General features: G+C 40.1%; 1 protein-coding gene across 7 annotated transcripts in view; it reads left to right on the top strand.

The window, feature by feature from the left end:
• Positions 1–19,036, top strand: part of ARID1B (AT-rich interaction domain 1B) — a 336,420-nt gene extending 317,384 nt beyond the window's left edge. For 4 of the 7 annotated variants that reach the window (XM_075498937.1, XM_075498939.1, XM_075498938.1 and 1 more), the window contains 8 exons: positions 2,242–2,380; positions 3,739–3,911; positions 5,580–5,730; positions 6,726–6,842; positions 8,382–8,478; positions 11,756–12,545; positions 13,406–13,536; positions 15,510–19,036. In XM_075498937.1, coding sequence (XP_075355052.1) covers positions 2,242–2,380; positions 3,739–3,911; positions 5,580–5,730; positions 6,726–6,842; positions 8,382–8,478; positions 11,756–12,545; positions 13,406–13,536; positions 15,510–17,222 — 3,311 coding nt within the window. In that variant the 3' untranslated portion in view covers positions 17,223–19,036. The remainder of the gene's footprint in view (positions 1–2,241; positions 2,381–3,738; positions 3,912–5,579; positions 5,731–6,725; positions 6,843–8,381; positions 8,479–11,755; positions 12,546–13,405; positions 13,537–15,509) is intronic. The other 3 variants (XM_075498941.1, XM_075498942.1, XM_075498944.1) reach the window with 1 other exon arrangement.
• Positions 19,037–26,025: the final 6,989 nt, after the last annotated feature.

Raw genomic sequence — 26,025 nt, 5'->3', positions numbered from 1 at the left:
ATAACCACCACCCAGCAGATAGAAATTTGACTTGTAGCTTCTCAGCTGGGTATCTTCTTTTTGCTTTTAAACCTTTCCTTATCTAAGATTATATAAAACACATTGTTATTCATAAGAAACATTCTATATTCATACAACCCATAAATACTGAAAAAATATTTTACTTGTTTTCTTTAGGTTTACTTTAGATATGAATTAAGTTCTCGCTCCAGTAGGGTAGGGAAGAACTTAATTGCTGCTTAATAGCCCACCATAAGAGAAATATGCAGGGTTAGGCAATATCATATTTTACAGGAAGTATATAGGTACACTAAGATGTTTACTTACATGGTTCTAATATAACAAGGCGGTATGTGACAATGTGTGGCTTAACTCAGAAATGCTTTCAAGCTTTTTAGAAGTAATCTAGAATTGTGTTTAAAGCTCAAGGGCAGGAGAATGATCCTGGCTCACTCAGGGGTCATATATACAAAGGGCTTGTTTTATGTGAACATGATGATTTTTTTTATTATCATATGGATTTGTTTTATTATAGCACTAAAGCCTTCAGTTAACTGTAGCATTAGTTGTTGCAAATGTTGTTGTTACTGTATTAATGCAATCAGAGAGCTTTTCTTAAACTTTTTTTGAACCTTATTACTATGTGAGCACAATCCAAACATGCCTCAGAAAGCTAAGGACAAGAACAATGTGGTCTACACAATGTGGATTTTACATATGCACTTGCTACTGAGACTGATTTCCAGATAGTGGAACATGTGTTACAGATATAAATGAAACACATATAAAAAAGGTGTTCTTCAGTTAAAAACAAGCTCTGTCTGTCAAGATGATGAGTGTTCTAGGATTCTGAGTCAATTATAAACTACTCTCTCTTTCACATGCGGAAGAAAAGCCCATACTGCTTGTTCCAGTTTTCCCTCTAACAGTAATTTATAAAGTTTTGTTAATTGGTTGTTGAACATAGATAGTCAGGCACTATAAAATGCTTACATGACAGTTCATAAAAAAAGAAGGACCTCTCAAGCCAAAGCCATGTCTTTCTGAGTCTATTAGATTTGTGAATTTTTTCTGTTGGTAATTTTTTTTCCAATTGCATCTAAAGATTTGAATCCTACAGTTCTCCTCAAGTAGAATTTCTGCTGCAAGGCCAATCAGATCCAAGGTGTAGACGTTGTTACTAATTCCCACTTACCACCTTCTAGATCAGAAAACTACTACATCAGATCTTTGGGGTTGGGGGGTGTTTCTCCTTAGTAGTCATATGAAAATAGTAACTTCAGTGTCTACTTTAAAAGACTGGTCTGGATGTATTTTATCATGAGCTTGTATGATGTATTCGTTTAATGCCCTTATTACTGCTCAGTCCCATTGGAAGAGAACAGTACATGCTTTTCTACGCTTGTTGTCATATCAAGAACATGGCCATTTACCATGGTTCAGGGGGACAGTAGCGCAGGTACTCTATTGCTTTCTGAGATCTCAACATAGAAGTTTTTGCAGATGAAATAGATGCTTTGCAGAATTGACCTGGTCTTGTTACATATGCTCTACAATGACCTGACTACATTTTGTTAAGATGTCCATTGCTATTTTTGCAATTTTATTAGGAGTGTTAGCTATAGCCTCCTGTTCAAATTCTACTTTCAGTGATCGCTTTCTTCTTATCCCAGATTGCCTTTTGCGTTTCTTAAATACAATCTTTTGCCATGCTGTCCCAAAGATGGCATAGGGTTGCAGTGTGCCACTAATCATTTGCCACGTTTCACCATGGAAATGTCTGCCTTTTAGTGGTAAATGAAATGATGAATTTATATTAATATAGCAATTTAAATTTGTGAGGAAAAGCTTCTGGCTGAAATTTGCCTTATAAACGTATGTGTCATGATAGTGATTATATAAAGAAGCTGTGCCAAAGAACAACCTTCCTTTAGTCTGTTGTAAACTATAGACAATTAACTTTGTATCTGTGACCTCTGATTTAAATGATCCTTCATCTAGATGATTCCTATTCATGTTGCTTCAGGCAGCAGATTAAATTCATGGTTCTAGGAAAGATGATGGCTATTACTGCACAGCCTATCCTGATCTCAGAGGATTTGGGGGAAGTTATAAAGTACTGAGATGCATGGTATAAGCAGGCTTATGGGGGAAAGAACCAGTTTCTCTCCTTGATGATTATTATTTCCACAGGAATTTGGCTGCTACCTTTTAATATTTCCTTTTTCTTTAATTTTGCAGCTAATTCTGGTTCCTTGCAAGGCCCACAAACTCCACAGTCTACTGGTAGTAATTCCATGACAGAAGTGCCAGGCGATTTGAAGCCCCCAACACCAGCATCAACACCTCATGGACAGATGACGCCTATGCAGGGTGGCAGGTATGAAAAGGGCTTTGCTTAATTTTTTGTTGGGCTGTGGTTCTACAACAGTTTAAGCCAGTCTTTCCCTTTCCCAGCTGTGCGGGCACTCATCTGATTCTGTGGTGAACCAGTCAGAGCCTTAAAAGCAGCAGAAAAGGATTTCTTTTTGGAGGGAGAGAGGGAACGGGAGGAAGGAGTAGGAGCTGCATTAGCTTTCTAAACACCAGAGAAGGATCACGCAAGCACCAGTGCAAAGGGGGGCATGTGAATATGTGAGGAGTGGGGAGGAAGGTGGAACCCAGCAGCACCAACTTAGAACCACAACCTTCCTTTCCTGGCTTACCCTGTCCTCCTCTGGTATACAGGTCCAGACTTTCATGCTCAGGAAGGAGAAATGTGTGGTTTTAAGGTGTTACTTAAATTCAAATTATGAAAAGCGTATATAATAACAGTTGTTGAGATAGCAGAGGATTCAACTGGATGTGGACCAAGAGATCCCTTTCAGTTCTATGTCCTGTAAGTCACACAGACTGACTTAATCTGAAGTGAAGCCTTCTCACCATTTGTTAAGGAACCTTAGCCCACTGAAGTCCAGCAAAAAAAGTTCTTGTTGACTTCAGCAGGAACGTAGCTGAGCTCTGGACTATGTACAGAGTCACTCAGAACTTAACGTACTTAGGTTCTTTTTTCCTCCATCTGTAATACTGCAAAAAGGATAACAGGAACCTTTTTAATCATCTTTAATTCAGATTGAGTTTTCTTTCACTATGTAAAAAATTTTCTTTTGCGTTAAGAAGAAATCTGATAGTTATCAGGGAAACTCCATTTTCCAGGCCAAATTTTTAAGAGCTTTAGAAGAGAGCTGGCTGCAGCCATAAAGGTTAGTGCCTCTCCATAACAGTAAATGGTATTTGGGAGGTAAATCAGGTGTTGCTGTTTACTCTTTCCTCTAGTAGGAGAGCAATGGGGTGCTTGGTAAATTTGAAAGGTAATAAATATGAAACTGATAAAAAGTAATACTATTTTGACACAGCATACAATTAACCTGTGGAGCTCACTGCCTTGGGGTAGTGAGGCAAACAGCTTAGTGAAATTTCAGAAAGGTTTAGACTTTTATATGAGTAATAGAAACACGCACAGTTGAATTAGATTAAAACCCCTGATCTTTAAGGTAAGTAGCCAGATAAGCTTGGGGAAAAAATGGGTAGATTTTTTTAATGATTGTCCATTGTCAAAGTTTTTTGCATCTTCCTCATATGTATCCTGCACTGATCACTGCCATGGCATCATGGGCTAGGTGTATTATAGTCCAGTCTGTTGTCACAGTTCCTATGAATACATGATGATGCTAACGCCTCCTTTTTCTCATCTGCTAGAAACAGCGCAGTTAGTGTGCATGATCCCTTTTCTGATGTAAGTGACTCAGCATTCCCGAAGCGAAACTCCATGACGCCAAATGCACCATACCAGCAGGGAATAAACATGCCAGATATGATGGGAAGGATGCCATATGAGCCAAATAAAGATCCTTTTGGTGGAATGAGAAAAGGTATTTTCTTTGTGGGAGCTTAAGTGTTCTTCCCTACTTCTATGTAATCAAGACGTTCTAGTCATCAGAATGAGCTTTTTTACTTTGCTGATTTTGCCATTGGTAAAATGGTATCCTTGTAGCAAAAAGAGACGTGCAGTGCAATTGTGTTTCATTCTGGTCTGGTCATATTTTCCCCTCTCAGAGTCACGCTGTTTATTTTAAACTTAACAGAATCATAAAAATGCTTGTAGGAATACATTTCAGGAAATGGCATAAATTCACAGGGTTAGATTTTGTGCAATGCCGTATGTTTCTTGAAGGTGGTTAGCTACTCTGCAAATCAGATGCTGGACTTCGGTGTTAGAATGTGAAGTGGTGAAGCAATGTGCCTGGTTGTAGTAGGGCTGAACTGGGAATTCACTGTGCAGGACTGAGCAAGTCTCCTAATGCTCTCTGTCTCAGTTTACATATTTTTCACAATAGGAAAGCTAATTTTTTTCTCACTTGGACAGCCCCTGACAAAAGGTGATAAACACACTCAAAGTTTGTTTATTTTTAGAAAGCAAAAATTAAAATTAATGTCAAACCTGACTCTTGCCCTTTTGAGCACTTAACCTACAGATGGTTTTGTGGATATTGTAAAATGTGCTTAAAATGAGTCAACCTTGCATGCCTCGTACATAGGAAAGTGGGAGGAAAGAACACAAGGAGGGCTCACAATGGCTGCAAAGAGAAGAGCAGATGGAGGAGATGAAATTAAGAAAGTGGAAACTGAAAGAGAGCAAAAGGGAGGAATGGGGGGAAGAGGTCCAGAAATCAGGGGAAGAAAGATAATGTGATGAAGTGGGGAGAGGCTTTAAAAGAGAGAGTTAATCTGATGTGATTTTTTTTAAAACCTTCCCTTTAAATCCTTTTGCCTGGACTGTGGACACTAGCCTAACACAGTTGGAGGAAGGGAAAACCCCCTCTGCCTTAGATTCACTTTAGGCTTTATATCCATGTGAGATTAAGTGGGTTTATTGCACTTTATTGTACATTTCACATTTATCCTGTCGGAACAGAAATGTCTCTGTTCAGTATCTACTATGAGGGACTAAAGGATAGAGTCTCTTCCTCTATTTGCTTGGGGATTTATATCCGATAATAGTGGTCAACGTGCCTTTTCTTGGACGCATAGAATATGCCCATCCTGCTCGAGAAGCTACATTAGGATACAGTATCCTTTCCCTAACTAAACTATGGTATGCATGTGTGTATGAGGGCTTTATGGGAAAAAGAAGAGCCTTATTCTGACAGCTTTGTAATCCAAACTAGGAGATTTGCTTTCATCTGTTTTGTAAGGTTTATGTTCGCATTCATATTTAGCATTGTTTGGTGGAAAAAGAACAAGAGCGAGTTCATCTTCAGCTATGAAGACCACAGGGAAGAAGCTGCCTGGTGCCTGATGAGCTCGGTTCCATAGGATGAGATTACTTTCCTTGCTTGCAGCTCCTTAATATTATAACCATCATCTTGGTAGTGGTGCTGCTTCATGTGTTTTCATCAGACCCTGGAGAGCTTGTCAGACACCAGCTAATTCTCCTTGGCAGCGTTAGAGATCTGAACATTATTTTAAAATACATCATTTAATAGAAAGATCTCTTCAAACACCCAGAATAATATATGTAATTTCCCTTACTCTTGCAGTGCCTGGAAGCAATGAGCCTTTCATGACCCCTGGACAAATGCCTAACAGTGGAATACAAGATATGTATAACCAGAGTCCATCTGGAGCAATGTCCAACATGAGCATGAGCCAGCGACAGCAGTTCTCTTATGGAAGTGGCTATGACAGGAGGTGAGTAAATCTTCAGGAAAAAGCAAAGCCCATTAGTGAAAATGATCCTCTCTCTCCCTTTCTCATTTTCCCATTGCACCTTGCAGAGAACATAGCAGCCTACATTTCCTACAGCATCTTACTAAATCGCTGGGAGTCAAACCACTGGTAATGACTGAGTCTAGCTGTTCACAGAAATTAATAAGGAGGAATTGTCACACCTTAGAATTCACTCGAGCTGCAGCAGATCAGCACGTGGGGGTGTTGGACAGCTGCTTTCAGCTGGCTGCTGGGCTGGGCTGGGCTGTGATGGCGTAAAGTAGCACTTCAGTTAGTCTTCTGGCCATGTTTTCACCTAAGCAGTTGTTGGTGGGCTTTTTATGAAAAACAAAACGCACAGCCTAAATATGTCTGGTTTGTGGTCTGTTAGTGAATTGCCTTTGGAGAGTCTGTTGTCTGAGCTGTAGGGGCACCAGTCTTGCAGTGGATCCATCAGGACCCTCAGAAGTTTGTCTTTCAGTGAAGTACACAAAATAAATTTGGTCCTTGTTTGTTTATCCTGGGAAAGGCTTTGGGAAAAAAAATCAGTAAAATCACTGATGTCTAAGCATTGGTATAGCAAGCAGAATGGTTTGGGAATGTTTGGATTATATTAAGTATTCTGGTAGGTTTTGCAGCTCTGGCTGTATTCCTACTTTCACTTTCATTAGGGTGCGTACTTTAGCTTCACACTTTGTTTCCTGATGGTAGCCAAAGTGGTGCATGTGGGTCTTTTAAGCGTAACGGCGGAGTAGTTTTCAGTCAGTAGTTTGAAGTAGTAGATGTGAAGAGTAACAAGCGTAATCATGTTGTTCAACAGGTCACATTGCTGGGGAGTCAGTGAGAGTAAGGGTTGCAGCGGAAGGTGATAAGTCAAGAGAATGTTTTCTTTAAGGGGTGTGTTTTGTTTTATTTTGTTGGCAATTTTGGAGAATAAGTGCTTTTTACAGAATGAGGTTTCCTTTGTCATTTTTTAGGTCGGATCATGGTCTGGGTCCTGAAGGCAGTATGGGACCACCTGGTCAAAGCAACATGGTGCCTTCAAACAGTGACCCAAGCATGTACTCTCCTAATCGTTACCCTGGCCAGCAAAGGTGAACACTGATTTCTCTGTTTGTAATATCTGCAATAACCAGCTAACGAGTGCTAGCAGCCTCTGTGAGAGCACATAGACAGAATATGTGGCCTCTTGGTGTGTTACTTCCGTTTTGTCTGTTCTTATTTAGGCTTTTACCGTTGGTTCAGTTTCTTGGGGGGGGCGGAGGCTTGGGTGAATCGGTTGACTTTGTGTAGCCATAGAATCAGGGATGATAGAAAAGGAGTATACATCCTACCTTGTGTATCTCCTTGCCAACACTGAACTAGAACATATTTCATAGGCCCAGGTTCTCCAGAGCAGTATTAAATGACACCAGTTCTGAAGCTTCCACAACTTCACCTGGCTTGTGGTTATCCTGTGGCTAACAAATTGAACATCTAGAAAGTGTTCCCTTATGTATAACATACATGTACCTTTGCTCAGTTTTATGTTATTGCATGTACCATCTTGGACGACTGTAGATAATTCCCATCAGTTATATTGTTCTTTTAACTGGCATTAGGTAATTTCTGTCTATCCACGCCATAACTTTAGGGGATACTGAACAGCAAGTGCTTTCACTCTGGTCAACTCTCAAAAAATGTGTTTTCTATGCTTTTGGAAAAATTAGGTCCCATTAGTTCTTTTAATATGTCAGGTTCCCCAGTCCTCTGTTTCTCTGACTCCCTGATATATTACTTCCATAATTCTACTTGAATTGTAGATGTGTTCTCACTGGTAGTGTACAGAGAGGAATTACTGACATATTGGTCTGCAATACAGTGTTATTTATCAATCTTAATACTTTCCAAGTACTTCATTTCAGCAACCTAAATTTCATTCAGATGTGCTAAAAATATTGCAGTTGTACTGTAGTGCTCCTCAGAGGTCTTAAAGGCCACAGGTAAGTTTCCAAGTGCAACGCAACTCTGCCTTTTATGTGTATGCTTCATTGTGTAGCTTTAATTAAAAATTACATGAACATTAGCAAAATTATGAGTACTGTTTTTACTCAGTAATGATGTATTTAAATGTTACATATTGTAATGGAATTTGTACTCACTTTCTGTCACTATCATCAGACTAAAATAATGATTTCACTTTAAATCGGCAGTTAACTATTGATTATATTGTTAAATAATCCAGAAAGTACCTTGCTTGGAGACTGACTTGTTAAAACACAAGAATTTTGACTTGCAACCTTTGAGCTGTACATCAGATACTTTTCCACCTAAGATGGGTTCCCAGCAGCTGCAGCTGCCTTTCTTACCTCTTTGCTGACCTTACCCCGTTCCCATTCCTGACTGCTACCTCTAAATCTCTGTTGCATCTTCACTGCTCCTCCTTTCTCCTATCTGCTTTATCTCCTTCCTTCCACTACCAGCTCCAGCAGAGCTTACTACATCAGGCTCAGGACCATACGACACTGTACCTTCTACCTTGTTTCCAAATGGCAAATATCTTCAAGGTGCAAGATCATCAGAGTACTTTGCTTTTCCTGGTGGCTTGGAAATTCCAGCAGCTCTTAAGTGTTGATTTGAATGCTTCATTTTAGGCATGAACCATATGGGCAGCAGTATCCAGGACAAGGACCTCCCTCAGGACAGCCACCATATGGAGGACATCAACCTGGAATGTATCCACAGCAGCAGGTAGGAGAGGGGAGAACAGCTATATTCATAACATTTGTTTAATAAATGTCACCCCAAAATTCTGTATACATTCAAAAATTTGTTTATACAATATATGTCTTTTGGCAGAGAGGAGCACTGTAGTTCTGGCCAAAATCACAGCCCATACGGATAAGCAGTGTATGTACAGCTATAGGAAAATATGTTCATTACACTGTAAGAGTGTAAATTTTAACAGATGTTCTGTGGCTTTGGATGTGTATCAAGTTATTGTCCCAAGTTAATAACCAGCAGACTGGGAAAGTATAATCTGTAGGCTAGTAAAGTGATGCTGCCTCAGTTCCAGAAACAAATAGGAAAGCTGCTTGGCTGGCAGGTTGAAGGGTCCTAGCTTAATGTCATGCAGCCACGTGAACCCAACACAAAACTGGAACAAAGTAAAATGTGCAGCACTCTCAATTATCTCGAATGCTGTGGTGGGTCATACGAGATACCTATCTTTAATATAGATCAGATGGCATATTCCCCACGTGTTATCTGTAGTAATAATATGGTACAAATGCATGAGAGAGAACATTATTAGTGTTAAAAATAGTTTAAACATTTGTACATTCCAGTCTCCCTAACTGCGTAATAACTTTGAAAATACAAATTATATTAATTAATAAGATTTTTTTGTTAGGTGTGTCATTAATACCTTGTGGGCAAAATCCCATCTTATAAGTCAATAGCAAAACTCCACTAACTTCAACAGGATCAGAGTTTCATCCTGCGTGTTATTCATTCATTTCTAGTCATACAATAATTAAAGTTGAAATTAGCTTCCAAAATAGAAAGCATTTCCTATTATAATATAAAAATTAAAATGTAAGCTGGTTTTCAGCCCATTTCAGATAGCCCTTTTCAGTTTGGGATAGAGTTTTACTAGGAAATTCGGGGCGGGGGGGAACCTAAAAGAGGAGATCTTAGGTTGCACTGTACTGAAAATGTATATAAATTTCAATTTCAGAACTTCTTGCTTATCTCTTTGGTTCATAACATCTCTAAAATAGCATAATCAAAAAAATGGTTTGTTGTTCTTCATGATGAGCATATGCTAGCAGTCTAGGTGATTTAGTGGGGAAATTGCAAAGATAGATAACAGAACAGTTTGTGATATTCCATGGTAACGTATGCGGGGAATATATTAACTACATGTTCATTTAAGCAAGGAGACAGCTAGAATTTGTAAAAATATATTTGGCCCTGTCCTTAGTGCTGTTTATGTACTTTGTACAATGACTCTTGAATGCAAAAAGCATTAATGCAAAAAAGCAGTGAAGAATGAAGGGCAAGGACCCTGGCCAGCCTCAGCCTCTCCCTCCCACTCCCAGAGGATTCCACTTCTTCATTTAGCTAGAGATTAGGTTGCCACTAGCTTATTTTCAATTTCCTAAATCTCACTTTGTAGTGGTACAGGAAGAATGTGAAAAACGACCCTTTTGAAGCTTTATCTACAACGTGAAGGCTAGGGAATGACCTGGAAAGGAGATGCTTGGAGCACGAACTCCTGGGGCTAATGAAGCACTTTGAGCCAGGTTTTTCAGTTCCTGTATGAATGCTCATACCTCGAGAGCTATTATGCAGCAGGTGACCTGTGTTGGTGTCTTTTTGTCTTCTGCAAGGTCTCAGAATTCCACGTCCCTGGTGGAGAGAGACACACGTTTTGCAGCCTTGGTCTCCTGCTGAACCTTTACGCAGGAGGGGAGTTCAGGTGCATCACTGTCCTCAGCATTGGGTACCATTAGGCATGTTGCCACTACATATACAAGAGCGCTTAACTGCTTTTAAAAAGGCACATGCTTCATTCCCAAGTGTCTACTTTAAGCGCTCTGAGTCACTGTGGCAAAACAAACACTACCTTTTTAGGTGTGGCAACTTCCAAGTCAGTTTGTAATGTATAAATTGGCCCCAAGGGTGGAATTTACTACAGCAGGTAGTTTATGTAAGGCTGAAATGTAGGTATTTCTCAGATAGCCAGACAGCTCTATAGCAAGTTTAAAAAAAAAATACTTTCATGCAATACAGTAGTTGTGGTTTTATGTGCACCAAAGTTGGAAGATGAGTTTATGAGTCCCAGAGCTCTTTTAACTGACCTGTATTGAATACATACAGAATTTTATCTGATCTTAACTCTCGCACATTAGTATACATTGTGCAATGTGACTGAGCTACAGTTTCCGGGGGAGCCGTAACTTTGAATTTGCCATAGATCATATATTCAAAAATCACCCATTTAATTCACATTTTTTGCTTCAGAGCACTCAGTGTGGTTTGAACTGTGGAACAAACTCCCACAGGAGCTAAAGACCACTGCAAACCTTACCACCTTCCCCTCAAACTGCAACATGTGTTTTTTTGTTCTGCCATCTTAAACATAAATATGTACAAGCTTGTATGATTTAAAAACAACTCAGCTCCCCCCAAGGTAAAACAGCTTACCTCACACAACAACAGCCACTTGAGAGGGTGAGAAACAAAGAGGGAATAAACCATAGGTGGCAGCTGTTAGTTACATTGCTTAATTCATTACTGATCAGCAGGGTAAGAACCTGCATAAACTAGAACAGAACATTTGGATGTGAACAGTTGCTGTAATAATCTCACAGTAAATTAAATGTGATTAGGATGATTTGGGAAGAGGGACGGTTACCCAAACAGGACCATGTTCCTGGGAATTACACAGAGTAGCAAATGCAGCAGAATGTTTTGTCCTACTAATAAATTTACTGTGTATAGCCTGTGCCCTATCGTAAGATCCAGTGTTTCAGACATGCATGCTTGCAGCATATCTTGTTATTTTAAGAGTTTATTCAGTGCTTGTCTCTTGAAAAGATTCACTGAGTGGTTTTGAATTTTTTTAAGACTTTTCTTCTTAGTAGACTAAGCATAAAAAAGAAGTGAAAATATTTTAGTTGGTGAGGACCGTTGCCTTTTCATGCATTTCTGAAATGACCAGTGGAATTTAATCTGACAGATAGGAAAGGGAAGGGAAAGGGAGAAAATGAGAGCAAGCATAAGAAAATTTAGCCTAAGGATAAGTTTCCTTTTAGTATTAAGTTATAAGCGCAGCAAAACAGAGGCTTAAAAAGAAAGCACTGGATCGAGCCTAACCATAGCACTGCGTGCCTGACTTTGGAATCAACACGATCCCTCTGGAACTAAGTGCCTTCAGCTTTTTAAAGGAGCTTTCAGCCAATATATTTGTATTGTGTATGGAGCAAAAGTGACGCATCTTCTTTCCAAAATTTTTTTTCAGAACTACAAGCGACACATGGATGGCATGTATGGGCCTCCAGCCAAACGCCATGAAGGGGATATGTATAACATGCAGTATGGCAACCAGCAACAGGAAATGTATAACCAGTACAGCAACGCTTACACGGGGCCTGACAGGAGGCCCATGCAGGGACAGTATCCGTATCCGTATAACAGGGAGAGGATGCAGGGCCCAGGACAAATGCAGCAGCATGGGATACCTCCCCAGATGATTGGTGGCCCCATGCAGTCATCATCCTCCAGCGAAGGTCCTCAGCAGAACATGTGGCCAACACGAAATGATATGCCTTACCCTTACCAGAATAGGCAAGGTCCAGGAGGCCCTGCACAGGCCCCACCATATCCAGGGATGAATCGCACTGATGATATGATGGTACCTGACCAGAGGATAAACCACGAGAGTCAGTGGCCTTCTCATGTCAACCAACGTCAGCCTTCTTATATGTCATCCTCAGCCTCCATGCAGCCTATCACTAGACCTCCTCAGTCGTCCTACCAGACGCCACCCTCTATGCCAAACCACATCTCTAGAGCTCCAAGTCCGGCATCCTTCCAGCGCTCTTTGGAAAACCGTATGTCTCCAAGCAAGTCTCCTTTCCTACCCTCCATGAAGATGCAAAAGGTTATACCCACAGTTCCAGTGTCACAGGTCACAGGACCTCCACCCCAACCACCACCAATAAGGCGAGAAATTACCTTCCCCCCAGGCTCTGTAGAAGCATCCCAACCAGTCTTAAAACCAAGACGAAAGATTACCTCAAAAGATATTGGTAAGCATCAAAACAAAAGCCAAATACCAAAATAGGTTGGGAGAAAGAGGCTTTGATTTTGATTTTCTTTTACATTTTAAGACTATTTTGACAAATAGTTAACTTTGGTAACTATAATGTGATTGTCTTCAATAAAAATGTAAAATCATAGGCGTTAGTGAGGACGATAGGTAAAACTCATCCTAGACAATCCGACATGAAATGAAACCAACATTTTATATGGACACCTGAGGTCTCTAGCAATGCATTAAAAATGAAGCTTGCCTGAGATTTCCAAGTGATATGTGTTGAAAGGTCCTTCAAAACGTCTGTTAAATCACCAGTACAACATTTAGCTGAGCAAAGCTTTCCGTGCTCTTGTTCCATGGAAGCTCATGCTGTTCTGCTGTGTATTTCTAGTCTGTGCCTCCCTTGAATGGCCTATTTATTCCTTCCATATTACTTGTCATGTTTGTTTCTCCCCATATTCTTTCCCAGGCATCTTCTTATCTTGAATTCCTGTTACATTTCATACATTCAAGTTCTCATACTTCAAGGTCCCACACTCCTGACAGCGTATTCTACCTTTATTTACCAATTATTTGGTTTAGTCAACTTCTCTAAGTTTGTACGATTGTTTTGGCTTCAGCAAAGTCAGGAAGAATGGCCCTGTTAAGATATTGTCCAGTATTAAGGCTGAGCAGCAGTTACAGAAAAACTGAACAGGACTAAGTGGTGAAAGCAGGGGCTTAACCAGTGTTTCAGTAACTATTTCATTTAAATTCTGCATCCTCAGAATGTCAGTTTAATCTTTCAGAACTCACTAGCAGTCTCCGAGGATGCACTAACACTGTTTTACTTCTCCTCCTTTCTTTCTCCAGTAACTCCTGAGGCCTGGAGAGTGATGATGTCTCTTAAATCTGGTCTTTTGGCTGAAAGTACCTGGGCGCTAGACACTATTAATATTCTTCTGTATGATGACAGCACTGTCGCTACTTTCAACCTCTCTCAGGTAGGTGGGAAAGCAGTATACTTCTCAACTTTCCAAGGAAAGAAAACTGAAATAAGATACCTACAAAACTGTTGAAGTCCTTTAAAACTGATTATAATTAACAGAAACTTGAGTCTTGCAAAACTTCCCTTTTTTTATGATTGGTAACAGTGAGCAACAAGAGATAGCTTTAGGTCAAATAGGGGAAATAAGCCTGAAAGAAGGATATCTCTTGTAGAAAGGAGCATGTAGGAATAGAAGAATTTTAGCACTGACAGAAGACTAATGTGTAAATTCACACTCATGGACAATCCCAGAAAACAGCAGTATGTTAGTAATCTTCCTTAACTTGTGTTTCCATAAAAGGCTTTGCAAAACTATATTAACTTGATTTCAGGCTGTCTTCTGGTGATTACTTGTCTTATTCAGTAGTTCCACACTACACTGTGGGATTTTTTTAATTGCTTATTTTCTTCTTCCAGTAAATTAAGTTTGCACAAAAATATCAGATTGACAATTTAAAGGCTAAAATCCACTGTCTGTCCACAGGATGCAAGTAACACAGGATTTAATAGTGTGTGCTTTTGCCTCACTACCTCCCAGCATTTTTCAGCCCTGCTCTAACCATTGGCCTGTTAGGTGGTAGTAATAGATGGCATGCTGATAACGCACATCATCTAAAATTTGTACAAATTAAATATTCAGTTCTCGGCTCCATTCATTCCTTGGTTACTAATAGTGTAACTCATCATTGTTTAAATATAATGACCTTTTTTTTAAATAGAGACACAAATGGTACATTTCATCCCACCTAACTTTAGAACTAGGGATATCTATAGCATGATTCATCTCATCCTGAAGCAGAGATCTAAAATAGGTCAGATGAATCATACCCTAGAAATGGCCTGTAAAAGACCATTGATGATAAAAGTAATCTAGACAATTAGGTTAGGTGTGTAACTGTTGCAAGTGTTTGAAGTTAAGTGAGGTGAATGTCCTCTGAATTTTATTAGAAATTGCATTAATGCACCCTGTGAAAGTTGCAGAGAATACCAGGCATATTTTAAATATATATATTTTTTGTTACTTTTGCCTTGGACTCTATTTCCAATGGCAGTCAGGACTCCATATGACGACTGATAATTCCTGCAGTTCATAAGCATCAGTTTGTTCTTAATTCTTCGAGGGTTTGGCAATCGTAAGAGAATACAGAATGGACAAAGGGATACATTTTGCTGAAAACCTATTAGCCATGATTAAAAAAAAAATCAAACGCCAGACAATCAGGCTGAATACATCACAACAGCAAAGAATTTTTAATAATAAAGCCACTGAGGGTAAATTAATATCAAGTCCAACTACTGCCTTTCCATAAGAAAGTGATTACAAGTTAATTAAGAAGATTAAACCTAAATGAAAACTGTTTCTGAAGGGTGACTTACAGCACCAGGCTCCAATAACAATTTTTAAATATTGGCAGGCAAAAATGGAACTATTCCAATAGAGATGGATGTCAGTACCTAGACCCTGAACTCGCAGATTCCTACAGGACACAGTTGGTTTTAGAGACTGAGAGACAAAGGAGGAAAGGAAGAATTGTAAACTTTAGGCATCTAATAAAAGTACAAATCAGAAAAACTGAGTTAGAATCTTCAGTACTCTATAGAGAAAATGAAGAATACTAGACACTTCCAAGGGGACAGAACAGCTAGGCTAGATGTCTACTGTAGCTTCAGGGAGACATACGAATAAACTTCTGTACTTCTCATAGCTGTTACAGTTTAAGCAAATGGAGCTGAGATAGTTTGACATTATATAGTTTGGACAGATGCTAGAGGAATTTCTTTTGGTTAACTTCTGCCATGCAGGACCTAGCCACAAGTCCACAGCAGAAGGAGGGAAATATTCACAGATGTATGCATCAGTGTTCCTAATAAAATTCCATGCGGACAAAAATATTTATCTGATTTTTATGTTCTTTCTTCTCCCCTCAGTTGTCTGGATTTCTTGAGCTTTTAGTAGAATATTTTAGAAAATGCCTGATTGACATTTTTGGAATCCTTATGGAATATGAAGTGGGAGATCCAGGCCACAAAGCACTTGATCACAAAGCAGCCAAGAAAGATGATAGCCAATCCTTGGCAGAGGATACTGGAAAAGAGGAGAACGACGAATGTATTGACTATTTTGATGAAGATGAGGAGGAGGGGGAGGATGAAAAGGTAGAAGGAGAAGAAAAGAGCATTGTTTTTTCCACTCCTGGTGCCATTGCTGATCCAAGTGAGAGGCCAAAACAAGCCAGTAAATTTGACAAGCTGCCAATAAAGATTGTAAAGAAAAATAATCTGTTTGTTGTTGACCGATCTGACAAACTCGGACGCGTTCAGGAATTTGATAGTGGACTTCTCCACTGGCAGCTTGGTGGTGGTGACACAACTGAGCATATCCAGACTCACTTTGAAAGCAAGATGGAGATTCCTCCACGCAGGAAAGCCCCTCCTCCCTTGAACTCTCCAAGCAAAAAGAAGGACCTCGAGGGGAAAGGTGAATCTGAGGAACAACAAGAAAAAAGTATAACAGCAACCATTGATGATGTCCTCTCAGCTCGGCCAGGAGCATTGCCTGAAGACTCAAACTCTGGTTCCCAGACAGAGAGCAGTAAATTTCCCTTTGGGATCCATCAAGCCAAAAGCCACCGGAATATTAAACTGCTAGAGGATGAGCCAAGGAGCCGGGATGAGACTCCTCTATGCACCATAACTCACTGGCAAGACTCCTTGGCCAAACGCTGCATCTGTGTGTCAAATATCGTCCGTAGCTTGTCTTTTGTGCCTGGCAATGACACGGAAATGTCCAAACATCCAGGCTTGGTGCTGATCCTGGGAAAGTTGATCCTTCTTCACCATGAGCATCCAGAAAGAAAGCGAGCGCCGCAGACTTACGAGAAAGAGGAAGAGGAGGACAAAGGGGTGGCCTGCAGCAAGGATGAGTGGTGGTGGGACTGCCTCGAGGTCTTGAGGGATAATACATTGGTCACATTAGCCAACATTTCTGGGCAGCTAGACTTGTCTGCTTACACAGAAAGCATCTGTTTGCCAATTTTGGATGGCTTGCTGCACTGGATGGTGTGCCCGTCTGCGGAGGCACAGGATCCTTTTCCAACCGTGGGGCCCAACTCAGTTCTTTCGCCTCAGAGACTTGTGCTGGAGACCCTGTGTAAGCTCAGTATCCAGGACAATAATGTGGACCTTATCTTGGCCACCCCCCCATTCAGTCGTCAGGAGAAACTCTACGCTACTTTAGTTAGGTACGTTGGGGACCGCAAAAACCCGGTCTGCCGAGAAATGTCCATGGCGCTCTTATCGAACCTTGCCCAGGGGGACACATTAGCAGCAAGGGCAATAGCTGTGCAGAAGGGAAGCATCGGAAACTTGATAAGCTTCCTGGAGGATGGGGTCACTATGGCCCAGTACCAGCAGAGCCAGCATAACCTCATGCACATGCAGCCTCCACCTCTGGAGCCACCTAGCGTAGACATGATGTGCAGGGCAGCCAAGGCCTTGCTGGCCATGGCTAGAGTGGACGAGAACCGCTCAGAGTTCCTTTTGCACGAGGGTCGTTTGCTGGATATCTCAATATCTGCTGTCCTGAACTCTCTGGTTGCATCTGTCATCTGTGATGTACTTTTTCAGATTGGGCAGTTATGACATAAGTGAGAAGCCAAGCATGTGTGAGTGGAGATTAGAGGGTCACATATAACTGGCTGTTTTCTGTTCTTGTTTATCCAACGTAGGAAGAAGGAAAAAAAAAGAATCTTTGCTCCTCTGCCCCATTCACTATTTACCAATTGGGAATTAAAGAAATTATTAATTTGAACAGTTATGAAATTAATATTTGCTGTCTATGTGTATAAGTACATCTTTTTATTTTATTTTTTTTTAACCAAAGTTGCTGTCTAGTACATTCAAAGGTCACACTTTTTTTTTTCCATAGATTATCCTTTTCAATGTTCTTTTCCATGTTTGTATTGCATATTTTTTGGGAAGCGAACTAGTGACTTTTTAAAAAAATGTTATGGCAAACCATTGTATGATGGAAAAAAAATCTCACCACTTTGAAACAAAAAGGTGAAAAATAACCAACATACCAAGTTCCTGTGTGTTTTATTTTTTCAAATAAGGAAAAAATAAAAAAAAACTTGTATACCATCACCCAAAGCTCTGTGCAATAGAAGATTCTAGTGATGTAGGTGTAGGGGATCAAGGAGGGTGTCAGTCAGTAGTCAAAATACAAAACAATACTGGTTTCTCCTCAGGAGAAATGGTTACATTAGGCTAGGAGCAAAACAAAACAAAAAAGTCAAGTTAAAAGATTTTTAAACAAAACCTGATGATAAACATCAATTGCTTCCTCACCAGAACTGTCTTGTCTACATCTGTTTTTTTTGACCTTCCACAATGACAGTTCTTCACAATTCCTTTAATCATTTTTTTTAAATATTTTTTTATTGCCTAAGGGCCGTGATGTATATAGAAGTTGTACATTAAACATACCCTCATTTTTTTTTTTTTTTTAGTACAAAGTTTTTAGTTTCTTTTTCATGATGTGGTATCTACAAAGTGATAGTAGAATTATTTTTTCTTTCATTTGGGCCATATCTCCAAAAAATAATAAAAAAAAAAGAAAAAAGAAAAAACCCAACACAGAAAACCAACAACTGAGGGTAATGTACAAGTTTCTGTATGTATAAAGTCATGCTCTATTTCGGGAGAGCAGCCGATCACAATTTGCTTTATAAATCAAGGTGTGGAAATGGTTACGTATGGATTGATTTAAGAAAATGGTTACCAGTCTACAGACAAAAAAATATATCCAGGAAAAAAAAAAGGAAGAAACACAACTTCAAAGATTTTTCAGTGACAAGAATCTGCATTTGTATTTCAAGATAATGTAGTTAAAAAAGAAAAAACTTGATGTAAATTCCTCCTTTTCCTCTGGCTTAATGAATTTCATTTATTCAGTATAAAATCTTTATATGTTCCACATGTTAAGAATAAATGTACATTAAATCTTGTTAAGCACTGTGATGGGTGTTCTTGAATAATGTTCTAGTTGCAGTGTGGGATATCGGAAAGCAAACTAATTACAAGAAAGAGCAATAATGATTATTCTCTTTCCCCTACTTTATTATTATGACCTTGAAAAATATTACGCTATTGTATTGCAGCAACTTGCTCTCCTTTCAGAAAAGCCTTCTCACATCACAGAGAAGTGTTTTTAATTATTATTTATAAAACCACGGAACCTCAAAAGGGGAAGACATGGCTGGCAAATGATAGTTCTGACTATGAAGGTATCCAGTCTCTGTGCTGTGTTTGGGGGACTGAAGATGGATGTTAGAAGAAGTGACAAAAGATTTTGTTAAAGCAATAACCAACTTGAAGAAATTGATCTGTATTCACTACCTGTAATTCTCTCTGTTGGTTAAAGGTGCAAATACCCCAGTGATGTGGGTATTTAGAATAAACACCCACCCACTTCTCGATACTGCATGTGTCATTGCATACTTACATGGCCTCTCATCCTGGGAGTCCCCCATTAAAGTGGATCAGGCTTTAATAGAGCACATCCATCGTTATAATTGGTGGGAGATGGCCATTTCAGTTTCAGGAATTAGCTGGTTTCAGATACATCCACTCTCACCTGGTGATATCTTGTTGCTGAATATTGTTCAAGCACTAATTTTTGCTATTTCATCTTGGATCATTGACTTTGTTAGTGTGATCATAAAAAGCTAATAATAATCAATTTCCCTGGAATTGCCACATAATTACACTGTTAGTGGATATCCTCCTCCCCTCTCCAATAACAATACGAAGGTACTTGAAAATTACAACCCCCTTTGGCATACTGCCCATCTTGTTCATATAGATTGCTATAACATTAATATATGTAAGAGAATTTCAGAGACAGGTAAAGTACATATAATTATAAGCCAAGTTTGAAACGTGACTCCCTAGTGTCATGAAAAGTAATTTCTCCTTCTAGCTTTTCTTATTCAGTAATCTCTCCACTCCCACATCACCTGCTGCAGTGGTCTTTCTTTCTCTTGCATATCGCTGCATTCAGAAATACATGGTGAATTATAACCCACTTGTAACTCTTCATCACAGAAGGAGGCCTATTTCAGGGATGATTTTTACAGCTTAATACTGGGCAGTGTAGAAGTAGTATCCCCTACTAAACTTAATTCTTACTAACATTTTACTGCTTGATATTACACCACGGATACAAGCAAGCTGTTAAATAAACCCTCTGCTGAGCGATGCTCACCCCTTTCTTTGTCAAGGACAAGAAAGGACGTCTATTCTCTCTCTCTCTTCAGCATTCATACCCAGAGTCCTCTGGGGGAAACTACACCTGTGGCAAAATGCTGTGAGCCGTCAGAGGCAGCACCTTAATGTCATTCAGGACTGCTCCGAGCATGGTTAAGCCACGTGGTGGGGGAAAAAAACACCCAGCTAGCCACATGATGTCCATATGTATGTAACATTGCTGCCACGTTTCTAGTTGGGCCAAGAACTAACTGGGGAACTGGAAGAGTGGAAGGGAAAGGTTAATAATACAGATTCTGCCTGAACATGATTTTATGCTGTTACAGTAGGAGTAAATGATCTAAATCCCTGGTTAGTATTACAGCACATTTATCAGAAGAAAGGCACAATGTAAGAATTCCAGTTCCCTCTGTTGTCTACGTATTATTTCACCTCTCCCACAATGTTCTCTTAAGCCTTCAGCGAAGACCTGCTCATGAGACTTGTGAACTTAGCATGTTCTGACTGAATCCTGAATGAGTTTGAGCTGCTGTTGGTATTGTTCCCACAAGAGGTATTTTGATTTTCAGTTCTGAAAAAAAATTCTACATTTTTGTGCTGATGTGAGCACAGATACTCTGTAGTGAAGCTCAGACTAGTACCATCAAGAGGTGCAATATTTGAAATTCTAAAACTGCAATGAGTTATTTAGGGGAAGCAGCCAATTAGTATTTTAGGCAATAATCAAACACATATTTGACTAATACATGCATGAATAAGCTACCTGTTTCTTTGGCAGGCCCAAGCAACTAATTGATTACAGATTAAAAGAGCAGCAATGAGATAATATGGAGTCCCTGAATCTTACTGACCTTTAGAATCACTTCAGGAATTAAAAGAAAGATGCCTATCCCCTTTGGCAGGAAAAAATGGTTTTGTTTCTTGTTAGCATAATTTCCTACACTATCCTTTCAAAAAAAAACCCACCACACATTAAAACATCCTGCTTAGAAACACCACATTTTCAACTACCCAAAAGGAAGGATGCAGAAGAAAAATTCGTCCACATGCTTAAAAGCCTCTGCACTTTCTCTTCCACCTTCTTTTGCTGTTTTACACCACAATCATCAGTGAATTCTGTGCCATACATCACTACTGTGAGACCATTGTCTTTTTGGCCTGGATACATCCAGACAAAAGATTTACTTACTTAGAGAAATACTGTAGCAAAAGCATATGCTTGTCTTCCACATTAATGATTCCTATACAATACTATTACAGTGCAATGCAGGGTACACCTCTTACTTTACAAATAATATGAAAACACCTCTTAGTAATAAAGAATCAAGTGTAGCTGTCATTTATGACAAAAACACTTCCATCCAAAAAAGATCTAGCCATTAGAGGGGTAAGGTTCATTTCAACCAGCATTTTAACCCATGGCATCGTGCTTCACTCTCATTCTGAAGCTGCTGTTCAATGTTATTTAGTAGCAAAGAAAAAAATCTGTTATCATCTCTTCTGTCCCCCCCTGTACAAGAGGAAGAGTTGTAAACATCCATAGTGCAGATGCCCAAGCTAACTCGAAACAATTGGAACATGGGAACTGAACTGAGGTGGCACACAGCTAGTTCACCCTTTCAAGAAGCTGTGTGTAGGTTCCTTACTCTGCAAGTAGTAGTACTGGTGTACCTAGGAAATAATACACACCTATTGCCCAAACACTGTAATAACACTATCACAGAAGTCAGTCTTTTTGGTGTTTTAAATCGGAGCACAGTCTCAAATTTTGAGACAAGAGTTCTCCAGAGAGGGATGATGACTTCTATTTTTATCACCATTGACCTGGTAATATCAAATATGTGGAAACCAGACTCACATACAAAACCACAAAGTAGTCCCTGCTGCAAAAAGCTTATTTTCCAAGTCACGAACAAGTAACTGCAGGTGGAGACAAGACAGCAGAAAATGGAAACAAAAGCAACAGTAAACTGAAAAGGCAAGTACCACTCTTCTAGCAGAGTGGTATTATGCAGATCTAGAATATGGCCCCATACCACCTGCAAATTTAATTTTCCTCAGGATAATTTGTGAAATTTCTGGGGACTCCCCCCTTCTGTTTTCTCATTATGAAATCTTACACTTCTCATGCCCAATTCCTTTCCCTCCATCGCTCACAAAGATTTTTTTAAGGACTATTGAGTCTGAAGAAAGGAGAGAGAAAAAGTACTGAGAGAGGAAAGGGAGAAAAGACATGGCCATTTGGAGAAAGGGAGGCAGAACACAAAGACAGAGCTGAAAGAAAAGCTTCCTATGTCCCTGCTGCATTGCTTTATTTTTACATTTGGGTCATTCCAAAGAAATGAATAATTAAACCAAGGTAGGGAATTTAGCATTTCATTCGTGGTTGGTATAAAGAAAAAGGAGGTAAAAAGAGATTTTAAGAGGTAGGGGGAGGCAAGGGAAGAGAAGGCAAAGGAAAAGATGAGCTTCCACATGCAGACTGGTAAATTCAATTTTTACTTAATTACATTTACCTTTCAAATCCCCAAGACAGCAGGAATGGGGAAGGATTAATATTGTCTTCAGTGTTAAATTCACCCCCAGTTGTTTATTTGTGCGCTGTCAGAAATGGGTTTTCAAAGTCTGGCCTTCCTTTCTGTGATTGTCAGTAGCTGTGGGTACAGGAGACAGCTGTTCTGGACTGCATACCAAATCCAGCTATTCACATGCCTAAATGACTTGATTTGTGCTTCCAATTACTTATTCTAACAAAAGCCTAAAACTTATTTCATTTCAATGCTGTTGTACAGTGTAAAAAAAATGTAGGTTTATACTTCACATTGTTTTTAACTGGCCTAAACTAATGAGATGAAGGAGCAAGATCTTCATCCAGTGCCTTCAACAGAGCTACAATATCTTACCCTGCATTTGTTAATTTACTTGGTCTGTCATTACTTAGTATATATTGCATTTCCATTAATTAAGGATAGTTATTTACATTGAAAGGGTGACGGGGTAGAATTGCCTAGCTAGCAGTGCAAATCCCTAATGACTCAAGCATCTCAGCAATGTTTATCCAGGTCTGCAAAGAGACTCCTGAAGGACAAACATTCTGACTGTTGCTCCACTATGGAGTGTTTTAAAAAGGCAAGTTTATATATTATCATGCCAGGAGAAAGAGGTATGATTATCTAACACAAAAAACTGTTAGACACATGCTAGAAAAAGCTTACAGTACTCCATGATGCAATTCTACTTTACGTGTAGCAATTTGCTTATCAATTCTACATATACATCTGCAACTGAGAAAAGAAAAATAATTAAATCTAGTACATGTTTTACTGTCAAATTATAACAAAAAACTGCAAAGTCAACTATTAAATCTCTTTTTCTGTAAGCGAATTTGAAAAGAAACAATGTTCCACTGGTTGTATCACCACCACTAAAGCTTACAATGGACTCCTTATAGAAGATTTTTTTTTTTTTTAACATGGAAGATGAAGCTCTGTACAGAATGAAACACAGCAACCTTGAAATACTGAGATTTAAGCACAAGGCTTCATCAGCAGAACTAGCACTATACATTTTATATGCAGTTAGGGAAGACAGACTTGTAACAACACGTTACTTGTTATCAATATCCTGTACCCACCTAAAAAGTGTATTTCCCTATATTTCCATCAATTTTATATAGTCATGCATGTTTCACTGACATATCTCATAACAGAGTAGTGTAGGAGAAGTTGTTCTTCTCTTTTGTTCTTTTTTTCTTCCTAATATTTACTCCCTAAGCCTTTCATGTTGCTTCCTTCCTTCCCCCTATACATTAGTACCAAATACAGAGTCCTGATTTTTTAAATAACTGAATAGCCTGGGTTTGAACTATTATTGATACCTGTTAGTATACAGAGGGATTTTTTCATTTTGCTGGATTGTATCACCAATTCTTGAGACAGCAGCATCTCCTGAAGCTTCTTATCCTGCAGGGAAAAGTGACTACAATGGGCTCCTGGCCTTAATGGTGTGGAGGTGGTTGAGATCTGTCAAGGAGAGGTAAAGAAGAGAAAAAGGCTTCGAGTTATACATTTGACATTTCTACACCTCTTCAAAAGATGGGCATGTTACTTATGGTAAGCATAAGTAACCAACCTTTCCAGTCAGCAACTATAACTTCCTCAGCTTTTCTGTTATATAGGGTCTTTTGAGTAAAGAGAGTTTTCTTTAAATATCAATAAAACTGCCCATTTAAAAGCACTTAGATGCATGACCAGTGTACCCTGTGAAAATCATATTATAGCCTCCATAATGTCAGCTCAGCCACAGCTCATTCTGTATCTCAGGCGGCTCACGCATATTTATCAGCCTAGCATATGCCAACCTTCCACAACATGCGTATCTTCTCTAAGAAAGGCAACTCACAGAACCAACACATTGACTAGGGGGCCATCAGTTGAGATATATTTTGTTCCTTATGCATGGCATAAGGGAGAAAATATACCAATATATAACATGTATGTACAGATCATGTCCATTAAACACCTTCTTTTAAACAGAAGACTTTTAAGCTAATTTCATTAGTTTATTTTATCTTCAGCTGCAGCTAGGTATGTTCTTCTGGCTGCAGCCTTACCTGAGGAGGTTACCAGTCCTGGCCTGTGCCTCCTAGAAGTTATTACCTCCCTGCAAACACAGCAGCACTACTGCTAGTGGTACTGTTTCTAACCTAGTCCAGGCAAAGCGGGTTAAGCACTTAATGCACTCAGGTGTTTGGTTTGCTTGTTTTTCTACCCAGAACATTTTGACAGCTGCTATGACCATACACTCACAGAGTTACTCACCCATTACACTACAATGATTTGTTGCCGGCTGCAAAATCTCCAGGAGCCGGTTGATTTACACCGCAGGGCATCCCAAAACCTAGTGTAAGGGAGAGCCGACATGCATTGGACCTTCAGCCTGACCGCACAAAGCGCGGCACAGCTTCTTGCCCTGGATACAGGCAGAGGACATGGTGCTAGAGTGATAAACTCACGCTGAAAGGGCACTACAAAATATACTGATAAATGGTTATCTAAGGAGATTGCACAACTGCTATTAAATTCCTCTAATAGGCAGTCTAATCTGCACTCTGCTTGGTTTTTAATATCTGGACCTGCTATTTGTGAAACTGTACCTTCTACTACAAGAACAGAAAGGCTTCTCATTTCCCTTCCGACTTGGACAGGGGGGCAGCCAGCAGGTGATCGATCCATCATCACAAAGGTGTTGCAGCACCCAAAAGCCACGCATGTGGTTTTGAGCAGCAGTGCCATCACTGAGCAGGCACGGAAGGAAGCCGATAATCCCCTAATTTGTATTAATTTGACATTTCCTCTCCCTCAGCAGCACTCTTTTGCCTTGGGACTGAAAGTGGTGGTGGGGTTCAGAGGGAGGGTTGTTCCCAAGTTTCAATCTTTAATTATTTAGTGGTCAGTGAGGTGGGAGATGACAAGGACACATGGAAAGAAACACCCATCGCTCCTCCCGGTCCGACACGCAGGACCTCATTCTCTACAGAACTGTCCCAAGAGCTCCTTTCGGCCCTGCTCTCCACCCCTCCTCCTGCACCATGCCTGCCTCTTCGAGTCCCGCTAGCTTTCCCCCTTACACACGCAACCCGACCCGCTGCCAGGGCCGCGGCTCGGGAAGGAGGCAGCGCAGGCGGCCGGCCCCCCCCGCCCGCCCCGCCGCTCTGACTGACCGGCCCCTTCCCGCCCCCTCCTCACGGCTGCCCGGGCGGCCGCCAGGAGAGTCTGCCCTCGTGCCGCCCCGCCGCGCCGCACGCGGCGGCCGTTGGAGCGCGCTTTCGAGAACTTTCGCGTCCGTTCAGCAGCAGCCTCGGCGGGTTCGTGTGGGGGAACCTGGGGTTGCCGAGCCGCCCTCCCGCACGCAGCCCCTCCGCACGCAGGACAGCGTTTTACTGTAAGGACGCTTTTTAGGGAGCTCCTGTTTCCCGCAGCACAGGGTGCGTTTCCCCCCCAGCCTACCCTTGCAGCTGCACTCAAACACATAATTCAATTATCATACGCTTAAATGTATTGTTTGAAACGGTGCTTAGGTTTAATGCTTTTCCAATACTTTATTGTCATTTGAAATCAATTCATAAAACCCTTTACACGTGCTATTTAAATTAATTTTAATTCGAAGCCTTAGC

The sequence above is a fragment of the Mycteria americana genome, chromosome 3, assembly GCF_035582795.1.
Source record: "Mycteria americana isolate JAX WOST 10 ecotype Jacksonville Zoo and Gardens chromosome 3, USCA_MyAme_1.0, whole genome shotgun sequence".
Taxonomy (NCBI): domain Eukaryota; kingdom Metazoa; phylum Chordata; class Aves; order Ciconiiformes; family Ciconiidae; genus Mycteria; species Mycteria americana.
This window is presented reverse-complemented; position numbering and strand designations above follow the sequence as displayed.